The 21,009-nt window shown below is 47.6% G+C and overlaps 1 protein-coding gene across 3 annotated transcripts in view; it reads left to right on the forward strand.

Moving 5' to 3' along the window:
- Window positions 1-15,536, forward strand: part of ARL3 (ARF like GTPase 3) — a 30,624-nt gene extending 15,088 nt beyond the window's left edge. Inside the window, exons 4-6 of one of the 3 annotated variants that reach the window (XM_071564229.1) lie at window positions 512-562; window positions 2,521-2,706; window positions 15,382-15,536. In XM_071564229.1, the coding sequence (XP_071420330.1) occupies window positions 512-562; window positions 2,521-2,706; window positions 15,382-15,408 (264 nt within the window). In that variant the 3' untranslated portion in view covers window positions 15,409-15,536. Of the gene's footprint in view, window positions 1-511; window positions 563-2,520; window positions 2,707-11,220; window positions 11,730-15,142; window positions 15,358-15,381 lie in introns of those variants that run through there. The other 2 variants (XM_071564227.1, XM_071564228.1) reach the window with 2 other exon arrangements.
- The last annotated feature ends 5,473 nt before the right edge of the window (window positions 15,537-21,009 follow it).

A 21,009-nucleotide genomic window follows, 5' to 3' on the forward strand; every position in this document is an offset into this window, starting at 1 on the left:
GAGGATCTCAATGTCCTCGATATGTTCATGTGTCCCCTGAGTGCCATTGTGTGCATTGGTGGCTTATTGAGGAGGTGGTACTGGAGGGCAGCATGGCACAGTCACACTAGTTGGTGCTTGTACACTTTGCTGGGGTGAAAGACCATGTCTAGCTGCCCAGGTTGTGCCCTCCTGTGTTCAGCTTCATCTTGTAAGCCTGTCATTTGAAACAATACCGGAAGTCTCCTGTTCTCTTTAGATAACAGAGGCCATGAAGATGGTGAGTGCATCCCCAGTACTGCCCCCAGCTCCTTTCTGATCCTACCCACATGGCTGTCCACACCCCTGGCTTTAAAAGAAGTGGTTCCTCTCCTTTCAGAACATCACAAAATTCTGTCAACATTTGCTATAAATAATAGCAAGGATCTTTGTGCCCAAAAGCATAATTATTATGTTCAGCTCACTTAAGCATGTACCATTGTGGAACAGTGTCTTCTGGGAAGAATAACTTTTCCTGTCATTTCTTTTTCAGATCTATGTCATTGACAGTGCAGATAGGAAGAGGTTTGAAGAAACGGGTCAGGTAAGTTACTTATGCCCAGCTTCCTTTGAAGTAACTCGGTGCTCCTGAGTGCCCCTTGCTCACAAAAGTTAGGAAGAGGATTTTGTTGTTTACAAAGGAAATTTGCATTTCAAGGGACTTGCCTTTCAACATCAATGCAGATTATTTTGGTAGATGTGAAACAAGGAAAATAGGTAGCCTAATTCCGTTTAAATAGAACAGTTTTCATTAGTTATACAATAAAAGCAAATGGAGCCTAATACTGAAAGCAAAAACTTCTCTAAGTCCTTTAAACCTTGCCAAACCAAGACCCTGAGGAATCCTATTTTCTTATTTACAAAGTTGAAATGGAAATCATATTGACTTGATTGTCTTTTGGATGTAATTGAAAAAAAACTAAGAACTTTCTAACTAGGACTGGCCAGAAAATAAGATTTCCGTTTTGCAAAGTTCTGATGTTTTATAACATTTTATGTTTTAGGATGGAACAAAAGTAGGACTTTCGAACTTTGTTTTGTAGAATTCAGGAAGTGACAATGTCCTAAAATAGCTACCAACAAATTTACCCCCAGAAATGGGAGATTTAGATTAAAGCTCTCTGTTCTGCCTAATTTGAAGAAGGTACTTGATCTTTTTCCTCTCAAGGATCATGGACACACTCCAACAGCAGAACTGTTGGTTGTTCGAAGGGTGGGGGGAATCTTTTCCCTGCTGGAGCTATTTCACTTTATACAAGTAATTAAATATTCATTGGGCAAAAGAGTTGGAGAAGAAGCAGAGGCTTTTAGAGCACTTGCCTGGGTCAGGCAGAGTCAGCCTGGACCCCTCCTCATATTTCCACAAACACTTTTGGTTTCAATAAATCAGCTGTGTCAGATGAAAGACCTATTTTGTTGAAAAATTCCCATCCAGCTCTGTTTATAACTCCATTCTCTCATCCTGGTGTCCAAACCAAACATTGCTTTTGGGGGGATAGAGTCATATTTCCACTGCAGTTTAGCATCTCCCTGACTGCACTTGTTTAATCCAAAAGTTTCTATCCAGTGGATAAAAGATGTTAGTACAGTATGTGGGAGCATGAGACCTTTCCAGCTAAAAAAGGAGCCCGCAAAAATCTCATGTGCTCATCTGTCTGCAACGCCAGCAGTCCCTACAGGTTCAAGTTCTGCTGAGTTTGTCATACATTCCCATAGCGGAGTGACTTGAGACTGGGTGCTGGTTTCACAGGAGACCATTGCACAACCCTAGACATGGAGTGTTTTAGCCATCATTGATCCACTGCAGATTCAGATTTGAGCTATTCAAAAAATCTCTTTGAGTCACCCAGTTTTGAATGAACAAACCCATTTTTCAAGATGTCACCCAATGCATGCCATGTGTATGGAACCAAAATCCAGCTAGTAAAGCTGATTTAGCTTGTTTTCACCTACCCAATGCCTTCAAAAGCATCAGCACTTTCTTGTGGGAGGGAGATTTCCATTTCTATGGGGAAAAAAAAGTCCTCTCTTATTCAAACTGCAGTGTAAGAAACTTGGAACAAACCTCTGAATCTCATTATTAGCAAAGATATCAGGACTGGTGTCAACATTTGCTCAGGTACAAATGCCAGTCAGGCAACAGCTTAAGACAGATGCCTCATACTGCCAATTTACATTTTTTGCTGTTTCATCAGTTTTAGTCTCCTGGAATCAGCGACTGGTAAAACACAGAGTTGTAGCCTTTAAGGCAACTGCTAATTTCAGACCAAAATGAAGATTTTTCTAACCTGTAATTGAAAGAAATGGCTTTTGAACCATGGGTAGAGATGATTGTATACATTTTTGCTCTCTTATAATAAGATCTAGGTTTCACTGGAACACACTCTTCTAGTGTCTGCCCTAAATATATTTCTAATTAAAGACAACCAGTGGTGGTTAAAAGTTTTCTGCCCTTCCCTCTCACCATCTTCCCCCCGCCTCACTCCCTTGTAAATGATACAGGAGCTGGCTGAGCTTTTGGATGAAGAAAAGCTTAGTGGAGTCCCCGTGCTCATATTTGCCAACAAGCAGGATTTGCTGACGGCTGCCCCTGCTTCGGAGATTGCTGAGGGACTGAATCTACACACAATCCGGGACAGAGTCTGGCAGATCCAGTCTTGTTCAGCTCTTTCAGGAGAGGGAGTACAGGTGAGGCTCTGGAGAAGGCTTGCTGTGCCAGCAGGCCATCTGTAAGAGATTGTTGATCTGCAGGGTGGGGTTGGACTGGCTGCCTCATGAAGGAGGGTCAGCACAGCCAAACCCTTGCAGCACAGAATGCAGGGGGTGCGTGTCTCATTCATTGCCTGTGCAAAGGGACAGGAATGCTGTGGGCTCCTGGGATCTCTCCATCCCCGGGAAATGGGAGAGTGATTGCCTCCCCACCCAGAAACCCTTGACTGGGCCAGATGAAGACATTGATTTATTTTAAAGAGACTGCTGTCAGGTTAATCATTCTCACAAAACAAATCGTCTTTTACTATTAACCCCTCTGACTGTTATGAGTGTGCACTCCAGAAATCTGATTTACCTTCACTGCTGATGTCATTTGGCGTTTTGCTCAACTCAGGCGCCGGAGAGAAAAACTGATCAATTTTTCTGATTCAGAGAAGTGCAAGAGTTGCACGTGGGGCAAGGGCACTTCTAATGACAACATGTGGGGCAGCAAAAACCCACCAAGGGGCCTGAGCTGTGTCCCTGTGCTGAACTGTAATAGCTGTGTCTTGGGCTCCTGTGCTGTAGCCAGTTCCTGCGGTATAGTAGCTCTTTGTAATGTAAATGGGACCTAGGTTTGTTTATTTCACTCCTAGGCTTTCCTGAATTAATGAACTATTTGCAGTGCTCCAAATCTGAGTACTCCCTTCACTGATATTTAAAGAAACAGAATGGTGAAGACATTTATCTCCCTTGCAGTTTCAGTAAAACCTGATTTACAGATGCTGTGGAGCCACTTAGGATAGTCAGGTCTCAAGCTGAGTAGGAAGAGTCGCAGCAGCAGCAGCCCACCATGCCGAGTGGGCAGTAAAGTGGCAGATGAAATTGAGTGTTGACAAGTGCAAAATAATGCACATGAGGAACAACAACCCCAACTATACACACACAACAGGGAACTCAAAATTAGCTGCCATTACTCAGAAGCAGATTGTTGTGAACAGCAGCTTGTCAGAGGCCAGAGAGGAAAATCCAAACACTAGCCAATTACAAGAAGGCAAACAAGAAACATTTTCAAGCAGGTTAAAGTCATGGTGAGCCCATACCTTGAACATGACATTAATTTATGCCTCTGACCCATTTAAAAAGATTTTGATAGCAGTAGAATCATAAAGTCCAACAAAAAGTTAGGTAGAAGGGTTTTCAGGAGATCTTTATAACAACTTCATGTCTAAAGCAGGCATAACTGCAAGTCTAGAGAAGGTTGCTGAGTGCCTTGTCCAATCAATTTGTAAATATCTCCAAGCATGGAGATTCTGCATCCTCTCTAGGTAACCTAGCGCTTAATTACCCTAATCAGAAAAAATACTGTTCGTGTATCTGCTCAGAATTAGGATAAATTTGAGAATCCTCTGTTGAGAATGATCAGTAGCACAGAATGCCATCTGTATACATGGATAATAAATAAGTTAGGACTTGCAGCTTGGAAGAGAGAGGACAGAGAGTGGGAACATCTTTGGGATTTATAAAATAAAGTATAAGAATGTCAGATAGACTGTATGCTATTTTCCACATTGCTAGAGGAAGAGTGTTCCTCATGAAATAATCAGACAGCAGCTTAAAAGAAATAAAAATAAGTGCTTCTTTGCGAGTTGCATAATGAAGTTGTAGATCTCACTGGCACACGATGTTGTAGAGACTGAAGGTATCAGTCTGTTCAGAAAAACACTAAGTGAATTTCTGAAGAAGGGATCTGCAGTCAATAACTGACCACTATGATCTGGAGGCATTTTTTGACTGAGGAAGAGCTTAGGCCATGGACTGAGAGGGAAGAAGAGAGCAAGGGAGACTCTGTTCCTACACAGTCTTTCTCCCTGGCATTCAGAAAGAGAATGCTGGCTTGGACGAACCATCGTTCTAACCCAGTAGAGCAGTTCTGATTTCAAATTCTTACAGTGGTGTTTAGACCTAACTGTTGTAGATGGTATCCTCTAAAGGGCCTTTATTTAGTTAGCTAAGGTACAAATTCAGCTCTGTGGCAGCCAGGGCTTCAACTTGAATCTTTATTCTGAAGTGGTGGTGGTAGAAGGAAATGCATTCCACACTGGCAGTGTATATTCCAGTCCAAAGAAATGCGATCAGGAAGTTGACAGGGTTTCAGGCAAGCCTAGGTCACCTTCTTTCCCTCCTCCAGGCCATCCTCTGGTTTGTGGAAGTCCAAGTGAGCTCTCCAGATGTGAAGGGGCAGTAAAGCAGCAGATGAAATTCAGAGATGTGGGTTGGATGTGAAAGAACTAAACAATAGAAAGTGGCATTTTCTGTTTGTGAGCTTTGAAATATGCCTCCTTCTCGAGCTGATCTGTGTGCTCTGGAGTGGCTGCACACTTCGTCACTGATAGCACCTTCTTCCTGTGCCTCCTCCCTGAGGTGCAGTGTACCCTGTACATTCAAGAGCACAAAATACACAGCACAATACCCTCTACCAGGGAAATGAAATCTGATTCTGCATTTACTTCCAGAAGACCAGAGCTAAATAAAAGTATTTGCAGGCCTATATATTGTCTTCATCATGCTTATCTAGACAAACTAGATGCAGGCCAGATCACGTCCCTCTTTGTTGTAGGCAGTCTTGTTGTCCTAAATACTGCAACTTATTCCATAAATGATTATTGCAGAAAGGTCAGGGAAGTCAGAACTTTTCGTAGCTCATAAAAAAAAGAGCCCCTACATTTCTCTTCAGCCATAACTCCAGGCCTGTCAAATCCAAGCACTCCCTTTCCTTGCAAATTGAACTAAATGGTTTGGGAGATGGCTTTTAAACTAAACATGGATCAGCCTAGGAAGAAATGGTGTCTTCAGCCTGGGAGTCTTAAGGAGGGGCCAGTGTGCTGAAAATTTAGGAGATTCCAAGAACTTGTTTAAAGAGTGACATTAAGAAAGATGATTTTGAAGATCTTAGTATACAGTATCTCTACCAGTAGCTCAGAACAGGAGCTCTCTGTGTGTAGTTAAACCTCAGGTCACTGCTTTAAGGACTTCTTTGAGAAATGACAATGAGTGACAGCAAAATAAATGAAGATGTGGAAGCATCAGGTATTCAGAATGAAAGCCGAGGAGTGAGCACGGTAACCATTGCTGCTGATGGAATATATTAGCTAGAACAGAACTGGAGACATCGCTGAAGAGTGGTGGCATATCTTGTACTGAGCACGTGCAGGAACAGAGTTCATAGGGGAAGATGGTTGTGATAGCTTGAAGGAAGAGCAATGAGCAAAGATAAATAATGCCAGTAGATGAAGGAGAAATAGTTTCAAGGTCATTTAATTAGTTTAGCTGCTTGCACTATGGTGTATAGAACTGGGTAGTTAAGACTGGGGATTTCAAGGTTAATGAGATTAGATTATGGTTAATAGAATGATATAAATTTAGAGAATTTAACTATTATTTGAAATGGGTTATTTAATAAAGCTGTTAATTAAGGGGGGAATCCATATAGTCATCTTCTTTTTTAAAATTAACCACTGGGGACTCTGGAAAAGTGGCCCAGCAGTGTCCTGAGCAGGCTCTGAAGAGAGGTGTCTGGGTTAACTGGAAACCCCATGCAGTGTCTCTGGATGCCAGCTGGCAGCCCCTGTTATGCCAGCTGAAGACTTCATTACCTTCTGACTTGTAACTGTGGGCAGCACTTGTCTTATTAATCAGACTTCATGGTGCCATCAGGGGAGGAGTGGCATCCCTCACACTCAGAGGCTTTTTCAAGCAAAATGTCTGCTTGGGTCTGATCTTATCCTTCAGCCCTAGTTAGGAAAGCAGGAAAGCCTTTTCTCTTTGCCACAGCCATCTGGGCTGTGCCTCTGGAGTGAAGTCCTGACCAGCCTACACCGAGACCCTTGCCCAGGATACAGCAAGCAAGGGAGGTGGTTGCTGATGTCAGCAGAGGAACAAAAGGCAGCTGTTGCCTCACAGTGTCTCTATGGTGCCATGTAAACTCCCTTGGTTGTATTTGTGACCAGATCTCCAGCTGTAGCCCTTGGTGTGCAAAAGCTAAGTACATCCCACCCTGATGGGCCATGGTGGGGTGAAAGCAGCAGGACTCCTCTGCTTTGCAGCCTGCCCTCTTGCTGGAGGTGTTATTTAGGGGCCAGGGTGTGATATTAAATATGACTCAAGGCTTTGGACTGATCTCTGCTCTGCAGCTTGTTTCTTGTCTGAAGCAAGAGTCTCTGATCAAGGCAGCAGGAGTTCAGCCTGCCCCAAGGAACTGTCCTCCAGAACGATGCTGCAGTGCATTGTGTCCAGAGTCTCCCAAACATAATGACTCTCTGGAGACCATTAAAAGCCAATGAAACTGAGAGTAGCCACTAAACTTCTCTAATTTATGCCAGAGCCTGTCTGGCCCAAAGGACTATGGGAAGGGCTGAGCCTCTCTCTCCTCCCTGGCTGTTTCAACCCAGTTGAGAGTGAAGCACAAGACCTGAGTTATGTCTATGTTGCGATTCAGCACTTTCATAAGGGCTGAATCAGAAAAGGACCCCCCTGGCAATGTGCTGTGTGCAGAGCTTAAGTTTTGTTTTAATGATGTCTTAGCCAGGGCAGGCTGGATGGGGTACTTCCACATCTTAACAAGGTTCTGGAGCTACTTGTAAATGTGATTTAAAACCAGTTTCGATGACTGCAGCTCTCCTGGGGCAGGCAGAGCCCTGTGTATGTTAAGGAAAAGCAACCCTATTTCCAGATTACAGGGCAGCATCTTCTGATTTTTAAGCAAGATAAGGAGGGAGTCTACAGCACTGCATCAGGGATATGAGGCCTCAGAGGACAAAAAAATGAGCTTTCACCCATGCAAAAAACAATGGATAATGTACTGGCGGGAGCCCGTAAAAGGCAGCCTATGTGTTGACTGGAGGTGCAAGGAAATGACAGATAATGAAGGCACGGTCCTGCCAGTGCAGAGGGAGAAGAAAGTGACAGTTAAAATAACACATACTAAAAATGCTAGAGATGGAGAATTTTGCACTTGCCTGACCCAATTTGTTATGGCAGACAGAGGATTACATGGAAGGATTAAGCTTTGCTGTCCTTAAGGTCACATTAGGGGTCACAAGTTTGTGGCCTTGCCTGATCTCTGGCTTGCAGGGAAGCAGAAATCGGGAGGCTTTTTATGGGGTGGAAAGGACTTGTTGTCTGTGTTTGAAGTCAGATTACTTCACTCCCATAGCCACAAAGCTGATAATGCAGAGAATAAGCAAGCAGTGGACTAATCTTAAGCAGGACTTTTTATTTCTCCCAGGGTAGGCTTTACGAGTACTTTCCCAAAGGGCGTTGGAGTACAACTCCCTTGGCACAATAGCAGATGGAACTGCAGCAAGGCAGGGTTGTGCTGAGCAGCATTTCTCTGCAAGGAGTGTTATCCTCTTCCCTGGGGTTCTCTCTCTTTGCTTTGGTAAAGTTTACTCACTGCTTGTTAAGGAGCTAAGAGAGGCAAAGCTGAAAGATCTGAAATCTTTTCCTGGCTAAGTTTTCCCAGGGTTGACTTGAGGCTGGAATACTAATACTGTATCTGCCTCGATCCTCAGAATACCTGCCAATGACTGTGTCTCAACAAAGCAGCGCAAGGACATCTATCAAGATCTAAATGTTACTGTAGGGATTGTACTTTCTTCACAGAGCCATCTTTTAAGCATGCAGATATAGGGACAGAGTGTGTAGGGACAAAGGATGACAACAGTTGACTCCTTGAGGACTCCACTCTTTCAAGCACCATTTCCTCCTTCCCATATGCCTTTCCCATAGCAGCTCTTTGTGTTTGTAGCAGCTTCCCTGGATTTCTCTGTATTACCAATGTTCCATCCTGCTTCAGACCTTTGGTAGAAAAACTGCAAACATACATTTTATTTTGCTTTTCATTGCATTTGCTATTCTCCAAAGCATGTGGGGACACTGCAGAGCACTCCCCCCCAACCCAAAGGTACACCAGAAGCCACGAATGTAGCTGAGGAAGGCATCTCACACATACCTCTTTGATACAGCTGAGCATGTTAATTTTCCCTTTATCACAGTCAGGCAGGGAGATACTTCTGATTAAATGTGTTTTTTTCTGTCAATTAAATCATGCCAGAAAAGAGTTTTTAAAATCTATTCCTGCTTTAAAAGTTTGGTGACCTACTTACGTATTTCAAGCCTGTTTGGAGTTCACCTTTCCTCTTGCATTTTGCTATGTCATTCTTTTGCCCTCGTTAAATGCTTCATGCAGCCAGGCTCCCAGCCATGGTAAATCCCATCATAAACTCTGCTTTATGACCCTCGCTGCGCTGGTGCTCGAATGGTCTGTCTTTCCCCTTCCCAAGCTCCCCAGTGGCAGCAGGCAGAGTTTTAATCACTATGAATTCAGGTTGTGGTCAGATTAGGAAGAAGATAGGATGCGTGTTTGTTGTTTTGCAGTGATGTATTGTTTCTGGGATTACTGTGCTGAATAGCAGAGGGTGTCAGCTGATATTTATTACTTTAAGCTGTCTCAGCTGTTCTGGTTCAGCAAATAAACCTACATTCAAAATGAATGAGGAGCTCTGCTTGCCTTGTATGCCATGATGTGTGCAAATGTGATTATTGCTTCCGAGGCAAGGGAAGCTGAAATCATTGTGGGAGCATTTTTAGTTATTTATTTATTTTTACTCTTTGCAGGCAATCATGCAGATTTCTAAAGCACACAATCAAGTCAAAGGCTTGACACCTCTTCTCCTAGCCCCATTGTTAAACCCTGGCATTCCTCATGCCGGGAATCACTCACTCCCTCTCTCTAAAGTGATAAGCTTTAAACCACGCTATTGATTGCTTAAGGCATTACATGTTTTACACCTAGGTTATCAGTGTTATTGAAAGGGGAAGACACAAAGCTACTGGGCCTTAAAATGAATCTACCGCTCATCTTTTCCCATTTGCTCTGAGGATTTCAGACAATTTGTTTTACACTGATCTCTGCTGTGGAGTTAAATAAATGAAACTGGAGACATCAACTCTCCCCAAGGTTAGAGTTAGAAGTGTTATTAGTGTAGGGCCTCATGTGCACCCCAGCACAAGCTGGGCTCACTTACTCTTTATTTAACACAGCAACAAGGGCTGATTTCAAAAGTTGCTGCTCCCCTTCAGATAAGAAGTGTCACATAGCGCAGTTATCAAGGTGAATTGGTATTTTCAAGTGAGAACCTCTCTGCTTCTGATTAAGCCCTGAGGACACCCTCTCTTCTCTCTTAACTCTTTAGCTTCCCTCTGATGTGGCCACCACCTGTGTGGCTGAGGGACAGCACAGTCAGGGCAGTGGGTCTTGTCTCCCCTGAAGAGTGTGCCGTGCTGTGCCTTTGGCCACCTGTCCTTGGGGAGGTTGAGGTCCTTGGCAGCCTTTGGGCAGTCTGGGTGCAGGAAGCCAGCAACACTGCTACCATGGGGCCAGCAACAATGTTGGCCTGAAGGCTCTGATATTTCTTAGGGTCTAATTATTGTTTTAATGACCCAGAAATGACCCCCAAACATAGTACAGTGAAATCCCCTGCTCTGAACTCGAAGGTGACATTTGTCCAATTCCAAATGCAAATATGTGCTTCCCTCCCCAAAACCCAGCCTGCTGCCTTTTTGCCCTCAGCCTCCCTGTCAGCAGAGATACCTCCTAGGCAGGATAGAGGTTACGGATTTGGTGGGACACAAATGTGAAGAGACTGTGCATCTTGCACTCCATTGTGCACGTATCCTAACAGATAAATGACAGGAGCAGATGAAATGTTGCTTTGGCTTTCAATAGCGTATCCCATTCAGGGATCTGAGCAATAAACTCGCAAATTGGGTATTCACGGCACAAGTGTTGCAATCCTGCTTGCAGAGGCCAGAAAAGTCACCCACACATTTTTACAGAGATACCTTAAAGAGTGTATCAGCCTCTTAAAACATGACCACAGTGCTTCTCACTGAAGCCCTGTGGGACACCTCCTGAGGGCCAGTTTCTGTGGGGGCCCTGAGGAATAAGGAGCAGGGTCCAGTTCCATGTATTGCAGTGACTTTCATGGACCTGGATTTCAAGGCTTGCAGACGAGCAGAGAATTAGAGCGGTATTCTTAACAGGGAGCTGACTGTATAACAAACAGTGCCCTAAAATCCACAGTCTCAAAGAAAAGATTACTTGCCTGAGATTACACAAATCATCTGTAGCTGAGCCTGGAACTGAGCCTTCATCTGCCACTGACGTACCTTGGCTGCAAAGTGATCCTTCCTCGAAGGACCTACACATAGCAACGTGATGAGACGATGATACTTTTTATGGTCAGATGAAAGATTTAATAACCTCTGTGACAACATCTACCGAGCAAGAAAGCACTTATTTTTTTAACCCACAGTAGGTTTGGGCACAGAGGGGCAGGCAGGGTTTTAACAAGGAGGTGGAATGTGGTGCTTGCAGAATGGTGTTTGGGTGGGATTGGGGATTCCTTTTCCCTTGGCTTGACTAACATTACCTTTCTCTGTCTGAAGGACGGCATGAATTGGGTGTGCAAAAATGTCAGTGCTAAGAAGAAGTAAAGCGTTCTGAGCTACATGGAAATGGAGGAGCGGTGGGAGCAGAATTCTAGCCTGAAAACACTAATTTGCTGCTTTCTGACCAAATGTTTTTCCATCTGTGCACAGCTACAGCTGTTAAAACTAAAAAAAAAAAAAAAAAGAGAGAGAAAAAAGGGAACAACATCGGTTTTAAACCTACTGCTGGATTTGGAACTTGACCTGCTCTTTAGTAACACTTTTTTTATCCCAATAAAGGAATTACATATTTTCTCCCTATGCATAAATAGTATTAAATGTCTGATTAGCAAGCAAGTTTTTAAGCAGAAGCAAGACCGTGATTCAGTGTGGAGCAGAGGGAGTGGTGAGTTACCGTAGTTGCTTAGATGCGTAGGACCTGCCCTGTACGAACGGCTGCTGAGGACACGCTCGGGTGTCAGTCACAGCTTTCCCTCAGTGACAAATAAAATGCAGTTGTATTACCAGTTGTGGGTAGTTTCTTAAAATAAAGCAGCTAAGGAGTCATTTGTGTAACGAGGGTAGAAGACTTCCACATATTCCTATAGCCATAAAAGAGGAGTTTGATCATAACGAGGCACTGTTGCATTGCGACACCGCAGTAGAAGGGAGAGAAGGGTTATGTGTGTATAATTGAAGCTCTTTACATTTGAAATAATGCAGGATGAGCGTGCCTAGGGCTTTTCTCGCAGCTGAAGGAGAATTTAGCCCAGCATTTCACCTTGAGCCAGCAAAAATATGGTTCCTTCGTTCAATAAGTTCCATATGTGAGATTAGTCTTGATGTTGAACAATCCCTGTTGATTTTCCCTTGATGTTAAGGCAACTCTGCAGGAAAATGCAATTAAGACCATGATTACTTTCTAGAATGAGATATCAGGTCCCAGGTTTCCTTTTTGAAATGCACAAAATGTATTCTCCTACTCTGCCACCTCAGCATGCCTCGCCCAGCCCAGCCAGGGACCTGGGGGGCTGCCCCACAGCAGGCTGGCTGCCCAGGGCCTGGGGGCTGCCCAGCCCTGCCAGGGACTTGAGGGGCTGCCCCACAGCAGGCTGGCTGCCCAGGGCCTGGGGCCACCCAGCCCGGTGCTAGCTGTGCATTGCCCTGGTGGAGGAGGATGAGGATCCTGATGAACGGCAGATGGGAAGCACTCTTTAAAATGGGATTTCATTCTTCCCCAAAGTGGCTTTCCTCTAAAGGATGCAGTTGCTGAAATAGGAAAGAGAATGTTTCCATGTCCTCGTCCCCAGTTCAAATCTAGCTCCAGCTGACAGTGAGCAGCAGCGATTAGCACGCCAAAGCAGCCATGTCCTGCATGAAGCTTGGTGACTCCTGGGCCAGTTCCTAATGCACAGATGGTAAAATAATCCCACTGCCCTGCTTGCCAGCTTTGTTTGCTGCCTGCCTGTGAAAGGCCAGAGAATGACTAGGGACTGCATTACCCCTTCCACCTCCTGCAGACAGACCGTCGGGCAGGATGGGGAAAGCTGCATGTACTCAAGCATGTGGCTTTACCACGCGTCAGCGAGTTGACTCATGGACCCAGGCAGACGGCTGACACCCCTGGAGCTCCCAGCCCTTTTTTCCTGCCTTCCCCTGGATGTATCCACCTCGCGGCACAAACATCTGCACTGTACGTGAAGCAGCCCCTGGCTGCCTACGTATTACAGCTTGGCAGAGCAAAGTCATCTGGGGCTCATTCCAGGTCCCCCCATACATCAGGATGTACAGTAGCGGTTCAGGGTTGATCCGCGTGTAGTTCAGCTGTCTTTGCTGTGGCTGGGGGCAGAGGGACAGCTGGGACAGCAACTGCTTTAGCAATCCAGCTTTAATCTGGCTGCGTCCGTGAGTCAGCACCCTCCGAGTGCATCTGTCTCCAGCACGGAGGCAGGACATGCATGCCGGAGTAGCACAGCCTTGCTTTAAAAACCAGACGACTGGGGAGGAGGGGGGGAAGAGCGGGGCTCGAGTGAGCTGTTAAGCAATCGCTAATGACACAAAGTGACACAGCTCTGTCTTTGCATGGATTGAGTAAGGAGTCATAAGACGAGATGCTCATTTAAACACAGCTTGCTCGGTGACTCCCCAGCTGCAATGGCTTATCGGCAATGCTGCAGATTTGGGCACGGCATGCTCCTGGGTCAGCCCATGGAGGAGAAAGTCATCCCAGCATCACCTTTTCCTTGCAGTTAATGCATTTGCCTGATGCAAGTGCTGTGAAGAATTGCAGCCCTGTCCTGTAGACTCGCCTGGTGCTGGCTGAGTGGCAGAGTTTTGTGACAGACACACCAGAGCTTTGGATTTGCCTGCATTGCATGCCAGAAGCAGAGGGAAATGCTTGGGTACCTGTCCTCCCGTCCAGGCAGGACAGGACAAAGTGCCCTTGGGGGCTCAGGCATTGGTCCTTCTCACTTGCAAGGGACTTGAGTTGCTCCCTACTTTTTAAATAGTGACAAATTAACTCTGTGACACCCCACCTGTGCCAGTTGGCTTCCTGGAGCTGAAAAGCATCCAGGAAGATAATTTGGTTTTTTAGTCTCACATTGGTTAAACTTGGAAATGTGTGTAAAATAAATACATACTAATTTTCCTATCACTTTACTTTGGAAGGGAAAATTGCCTTATTGAACCCAGGATCCAGAAACATTTGCTGGCTCATTCATTATGTTTGCATGTAGCTACATGTATTAGTTGCATGCATCTGTACTGCCAGAGTGTCACCTGTAATCCAGTAGTTAATTTGGTTTTCCTGAGCCAGGCAGTAAGGGAAGACCATGACAGAGTGATCTGTTCTGGGAAGAAGGAGGTGGAGGGTTAAAATGACCATATCTTAAGTATATCATGCTGCAGTGATGGCTGTGAATGCTCATTGTATTGTAAACGTTTCTGTGTGCAACCTGGTGAAAATGTAAAAGGATTTGAGGTTCTGTTCACTTGCTGCTCCTTATCTGAATGTATTTACATCTGCTATACCCTCTGCAGGGCTCACTGCCCTGGGCAGCACCTGGCTAACCACCACCTGCACAGCTGCCCGGGGCCAGCCAGAAATGCCTGCCCTGATCAGTGCAGCCCCTGCCCCTCTCCCAGCCCTTCAGCCCCGCTCCGGTTTACAGCATTGGCTCTGTCCTTCCAACTCTGTCAGCTTTGCCCTCCTTCAAGGGGGGCTGGGGGAAGCAAACCTCTCATTGGTATGGGTGGAGCTCTGCCACACTTCGCATCAATTCATAGATTTTTAAAGCCGGAAGGGATCGTTATGTCCCTCTCTCCTGACCTCCCGCATAACACAGCCCATTAAACGCCATCCCGGCGGTGGTGACTCACAGCTGAATTAGAGCCCCTCTGGTAGGGAGACACCCGGCCTTGATTTAAAGGCTTGGAGTGACAGACCTACCCCAGGCCTCGAGAAGTTTGTCGCAGGGGTTAATTCCCCTTCCGTGGGGAATTTGTTGTGCTTCACTTTCACGTCATTAAATCTGGTTCCACCTTTGCGAGAGGTAGAAAGATGCCTCTCCTACTCCTGCCCCATTGTGTTATCTGGAGGGGAGAGGTCCTGGAGAAGTGAGATTCTCCAGGGGCACATCAGAAAACCTGAGTCCAAGGCCCTGCTCTGACCATGAGCACTGGGTGTGGGAATTTGTGTCCTCCCCTGGCTGTGGCTGAGTCCCCCACTGCAGTTCTGATGGAGAATGGCTCTCCCTGCCCTTGGAGAATGCTTGCCAAAGCCTCTTGTAACGTTCTCCCATTTTTCCCACCACCAGTAATGTTTCTTGTATGTTAATGACTTCTCTCTCTGTCAAAACCATAACTGGTCACCAGACTCTTTTTTATGAAGTGTACTGGGATAAGACCAGCCCACTCCAACTTGCCTTCTGCCCCACAGGTCTCACTTTTCTCCAAAAGCAAAAGGTGGCGGCTGTTGCATTCCTTGGTCCACACAAGCTCTTTCTTTTATGTTCCCTTTTTGAATTTCACCAAAAAGGGGTATTTGCAATATCTAGTCACGTTGTTACTCAGTGTATAATTTAGATGTCTTTGTCAAAAAAAAAAAAAAAAAGAAAGAAATTAAAATTTAGCAGAAAGACAAATGATGTTTGAGAGTGATCCTTTTTACTTTGGCAGATTCATTTTCTGACAGCCATCAGCTGAGAATTGCCTCTTCCCAAGGAGCCCCCAGTCAGCCTGCGAAGCTGCTCTTCCACTGCTCCCCTGTCTCCCCATCAGAGATGGTTGCTGGGACTAGAAGTGATCAAAACTGTCGGAAGAAACCTTATCCCTTTGGATTTTCACTTGTCCAAAACTATCAGAAAAAGTCAGCCAGTGACAAAGGCAAACTTTGGGAGGATCTTCTTGTTTCAAAAATCATGTTGCAGGTTAAAAAAAAGCATGTCATGAAACACATTCCCTGCTGACCTGGCAGGAAAAGGGAAGGGGGAAGAGGAAAGCAGCAAATGATTTGGGTTTGGTTTAGTGAAGTGGGGTAGGGAGGGGTTTTGGAGAGAGGGAAGCAAATCTGGGGTTGTTGCCTTGCAGCTAATCTGACTCATTACTGTTCCTGCTACACCAGGACAGGCCAAAAAGCAAGAAACTGTTCGAACTCTTTAAAGCATCAGCTCCCTCGCTGCATGGCTGGGATGCCTCGAAGGCTGTCAGAGCAGCTGGAAAAAAAACATTATAGATGGTCACACTTAATTTCTTTTCTCTTTTTTTTTTTAAGGCACACTTTATACTGAGCCCTGGTATTTTTTCAGCAAAGTAGGAAATACTTTTTCATCTTGTTTGCCTAATGGATTGGATGTGAAAAATATTTCTCTGGCAAGTGAACACCCTGAGAGTTGTTTGACTTGTCACAATGTTATGTATCGGCCCCTGCGGCCCCCGGCCCCCGAAGCTGCCGCGTTTCCCCTCTCCTGTTGCTGTTTATGGTGGGACACGCTGTAATTTATGGTGAGGCTGCGTGTGACCTTGCATGTGTCTGCGCGAGCGAAGCGCAGCTCCTGCCCCGCACCAGCCCCGCTTTACATTCACATGATGAATTTAGTGCTCCCGAAAGGACAAGGCACCGAGTGGATGTGGGGAGGGGGAAAAGAACAGAAAATGAAAACCCACAGCCTGCAGGAGAAAAAAAACACTGAGATTTTTGTTCCTCTTTGACCAGTATTTCCCTGTTTATGGCCTCGCACCCCCTTGGATGCCTGCCTTTATCAGAGCAGAGCAATGGGCTGCAGCCACAGAGCCGAGATTTCAGCCTCCGCGTTCTCGCCGCACTGGCATCCCCAGCCTGGGTGTGCTGTGCTGGGACATGCGTTGGTGAGGGGCAGCTGCACTGAGGGCCCCGGCCATGGGCACCCACCCAGGCGCTGGGCTGGAGCCTTTTTTTCTTTTTTGTTTTGTTTAAGGGGAAACAAGCTCCCACTGCAGCCCCGTGATTGGCTCATGCTGAAATGGCAGCTTCGGGCTCAGTTGGCTGAATTTAGGCTTGTTGGATTTTTTATTGCAATCTGTTCACTTATTTCCCTTCCCAGCACCGATTGGAAGCAACACTCCTGTAAAGCTGCGGTCAGGCTGTGCCCGTGCTGGGGGACACTGTCAAAGGCTTTCTGGGAACAGCACGGGGTGGGGGGTGCCTCCTCTGCATTTCCCATTTAGACGGCTGACCGAGATGAATATCTGTATCCTTTTTAATGGGAAAGGGTGGAGGAAAATCCTCAAAGAGGAAGTTTTGGAAGGAGCTCCTCTGCTTGTATCGTGCCATGACTGTGTGGCTCTGAGCTGCAGCCCTATGGACGGCACAGCAGGGCAGCCAAACACAGTCCCGAATAAATAACACTATGAAGAAGGGGAACTGGCAGGTAGGATAGGCCCAAAGGCTGGTAGGCAGGTAGGCTGGTCAGTTAGGCTGCATTAGATGGCAGAAACACCCTGCAATTAAATCACCTGGATGAGAGATATTTTTAAATAGAAGTTGTCCTTGCTGCTTGGATTTGCGATGTTTATGCTATTGATGGGAGCCAAAACCTGCAAGCTTTAATGTTTCTCTGGCTGGCAGGAGCTCAGGGTCCCGAGGGGGACACTGCTGGGGAGAGCGGGTCCCCCCATGCCAAGAGCATTGCCATGGGCTGGGGACACTGTGCTGTCCCCAGCCTGTGACAGCTGCATTCTGACCAACCAGGCAAAGCCCAGCATCTTTGGGTGGCTGAGCCAGCTGTCTGCCCTGGCTCCATCACCCTCCCTGATGTCAGACAGGAGGATTTACATGTATTTTGGGTTCATTTTTATAGCTGGCACCTGTGAGGCCAGTACCAGGCAGGGATAACCGAAGGGGCCACACTACAGGGGCTGGGTTGGTGGTGTGGTCACAAAGAGCTGGTCTGGGGAATGGGGAAACAGACATGGCAACCTCTGCACCAGGGCACTGTGCTTGGGTGTGGGACTGGGCAGAGAGCTGGACCCGGCTCGTGTGAGCTTTTGGAGACAGGGCAGGAGCTGCAGCTCTGGCAGCCCGGGGGGGTGGGGGGACGCTGAATTGGGTGCATTCAGCGCGGCACAGCTGGTGTGGGCTGCGGGGCGGGGGGGCCGCAGTTGCTCCTGACACTTTTGCCTCTGAATGTGATGATAAACTCCCTTTCCCGATTAGCGCTGATCCCTCTGCCTCCAAAACAGTTGGCCCTAATGAACATACGGCCCAACAGCTGTAAGCGGTTATACATATGCATGGATATATATATTTATCCCCCCCCAGCCCATCCATATATGCTGGAGATCACAGCTGTTGCTATTCTTCCTTGCAATGCAGATCAGACGCTCTCTCTCTTTGGAGTCTTACTTGACCTATTTTGCAGGCGCAAGATTTTTTGTGATGATGATTTCCCCAGTTGGTGCTTTTGATTCTGCCTGAAACATCTTGATTGAAGGCAAACAATGGCAGCTCCGGCAGCCGGCAGCGCCCCGCACCCACGCGCCGCCCCGGCCCCGCAGCCGCCATGCGTGGGGGGGCAGCCGTGGGGTCAGGCTGCTCCATCCCGACCCGACTCCTCTGGTGCTGCTTCGGTGTGCCCACAAGACATGACTCTGCCACATGGCCCATCAAACTGAACCATCCAACCTGGACCTTGAGACTTGTGCTGCTGTCCCCATCCTCTGCTCTGCTGTCCCCTGCTCAGCCCAGGACCAGATGGGGAGATGCTGGCAGAGCTGGCAGGGATGTCAAACCCCCAATGGCTGCTGCATCCTGCAGTCTAGTGATGCTCTGAGCATCCCATGCGTAATGGAGATCTTTGAAGCCCTTTCCACCCCAGCCTCCCCTCCCTGCTCAGTGCCAAGTTTTGGGGCTGGGAGGAAGCCTCTGCTGTCCCCACAGCCTCCCCAGCCACACAGGGTGCCCCAAAGAAGGGCCCCAGAGCCACTGCATCCTGGCAAGGAAAAGCGGCCATCCGGGTGCACACAAAGCCATTTCTTGTTTGGCATTTTCGTTTGAAGTGTGTCCTTCATGGGGGTTTCTACAGCAACTGGGAAGTTCCTACCCTGGCCCAGCTGGAGGCAGTGAAGCAGCTGGGGGGAGTGGAGCAGGACAGCAGGAGTCGAGGACGGAGGGTGGGAGGGGAGGAAGCCAAAAAAAGATTTTTGAGAAGTAGGGCTGCACTTCTCACCTCCATCTTGGGCCCAGTCCCTGTCCCTCTGTCCCCAGAGGCGGCACAGCCAGCTGGGGCCAGGGGGTGTAACACATCAGCCTTTAGGGACCGTCTATCTTAGGGATAGTCTGAGGTGTCCCACTCTGATCAGCCCTGGCATGGTTCTACATCCCCTCTGCCAGCCTGTGTTAAAAATGAGCGAATTACCTTAGAAACACACTTTTCTTAAAAGAAAACAACAAAACCCTATAAGCCACCAGTGATTTATCTTAGGCAGTGAGTCTCTTCATTTATTCATTATGAGATAATACCCAAATCTGGCTAATTAATATTTCTGCATATTTTCCAAGGGCTGATGAGGTATCTTAAACATTTCGCTGAGATGGGGTTTCATATTTATAAGGTTGATGTGCAAACTTAAATTGACACTGTCTAAATATACCCTCATGTTTAAGCATGGAGCTTTCACTCCCAGGGCGCCAGGGGCATTTCTTGGGCTCACACCCTGGCTCGAAGTGGGACCTGGGGCTCAGTGAGTGGAAGAGTGGCCTGAAAAGGCTCCTGCAGGGCAGGGCATGATGCTGTGTGGTCCCTCTTTTCACAAAGATGTGAGATTTCTGTTTGCTTTGGTAATGGGAACAGAGTACAGCAGGCACTGACCCACTGGTGGTCATGGAGTCAGCAGGGTTTTGGGGTAAGGATCAGTGCAAGCACCCACACAGCTGGACATGCTGATGGGTACTGGAGCAGGCCCTGCAGCTTCCTGCTGAAACCCTTTTCCAAGGTTAAAAATAGGACTTGGTTGCAAACTGAAAGCCTGGTTTGCATTCGCCCTCATTATGCTGATTGCTTATTTACATGCATGCAAATGGGGGAAAAGGCAGCGGCTCCTCCACCTGGGGACCCCTTGGCACAGCATAGCCTGAACCCCACTGTGTAAATCCCTGCCAGGGGCTCTGCCACAGGATTGCCATCCACTCGCCAGGATCACCCTGAAAATGACCCATCAGCCCCTCCTGACATGCTGATGGAGGGATGAGCCACAGCCCCGTGCCCTCAGTGTGGTGGCCAGTGACACAGGGGTTACAGCAGCCTTTGCCTCTCCCCTCACCCTGCTCCACCAGATGTGCGTGTCCAGCTCCAGCTGTTCCCCATCAGCCTCCCCTGTGCAGCACCACCAGCCCCGGGATCCTTTTTCCACCAGGCCCCATGTCCTTCATTAGACACCAATTTGGTCTGACCCAGCTGCTCATTTTTCTTTCCACTGTGTGACATGTTTTCACCTGGCTCCTAATCTGTCTCCTTCCATTCACAACTCAAGCTGTTTATGGATGTGTCTCTGTTCCCCCTGCTTTTCCCACCCCCTGGACAGAGCATCCATCAATAAAACCTCGCTGTGCACCCAAGCATCAGCACTTCCCTTCCTGGGACACCATTATCCCAATGGGGCCAAGGACACACGTTCCTCCCGCTCCCCACAGAGCCACTGCATCCCTCCTCAGCACCAGCAACACATGGGGTTGGATGGCACTGTGTCACAGGAAGCTGGGGCACCCAGGACACCAGGGGCCTCTTCCTGGCTGGGAGGGGCCAGAGGGGCCCTGGCCCAAGGCTCTGTACTGTTTGGGGCTGCTCCCTCCAGGGAAGGTGCAGGGTGAGAGTGGCCCATGCCTGGGAGTGTCCCAAACCTTTGGGCATCATCTTGTGGAGTGGGGGCTGCACCTGCATCCCCCCATCTACAGGCAACAGATGCTTTAATGCCTGCCTGGGCCAGCAGCTGCTGCTTTCACAGGAGGATACAGCTGTGCCAAGGAGGAGGAGGAGGAAGATGAGGGGGGGCAGCTGGGGAGTCAAATCTGGAGGCACCAAAGCATAGGGGCTATGGCTGGGGAGCACCCTGGGGTGGGGCGTGGCCCTGGATGTGCATGGGGGATGCCTTTGCACGGGAGGGACATCACTCATCCTGCCTGTGTCTCCATCACCTCTGGGGCTCTTTCCTACTCCCCAGCAGCTGGCCCTGGGAACAGAGGGGTCCCTGTGCAGAGGCTGGGAGCATCCTGCTCCCTCCTGCTGCCCGCAGGGCGTTTTGCTTGTGACTGAGAAAGAATCCAAATATGCC

The sequence above is a fragment of the Pithys albifrons genome, chromosome 9 (genome assembly GCF_047495875.1).
Source record: "Pithys albifrons albifrons isolate INPA30051 chromosome 9, PitAlb_v1, whole genome shotgun sequence".
In the NCBI taxonomy this organism is placed as follows: Eukaryota; Metazoa; Chordata; class Aves; order Passeriformes; family Thamnophilidae; genus Pithys; species Pithys albifrons.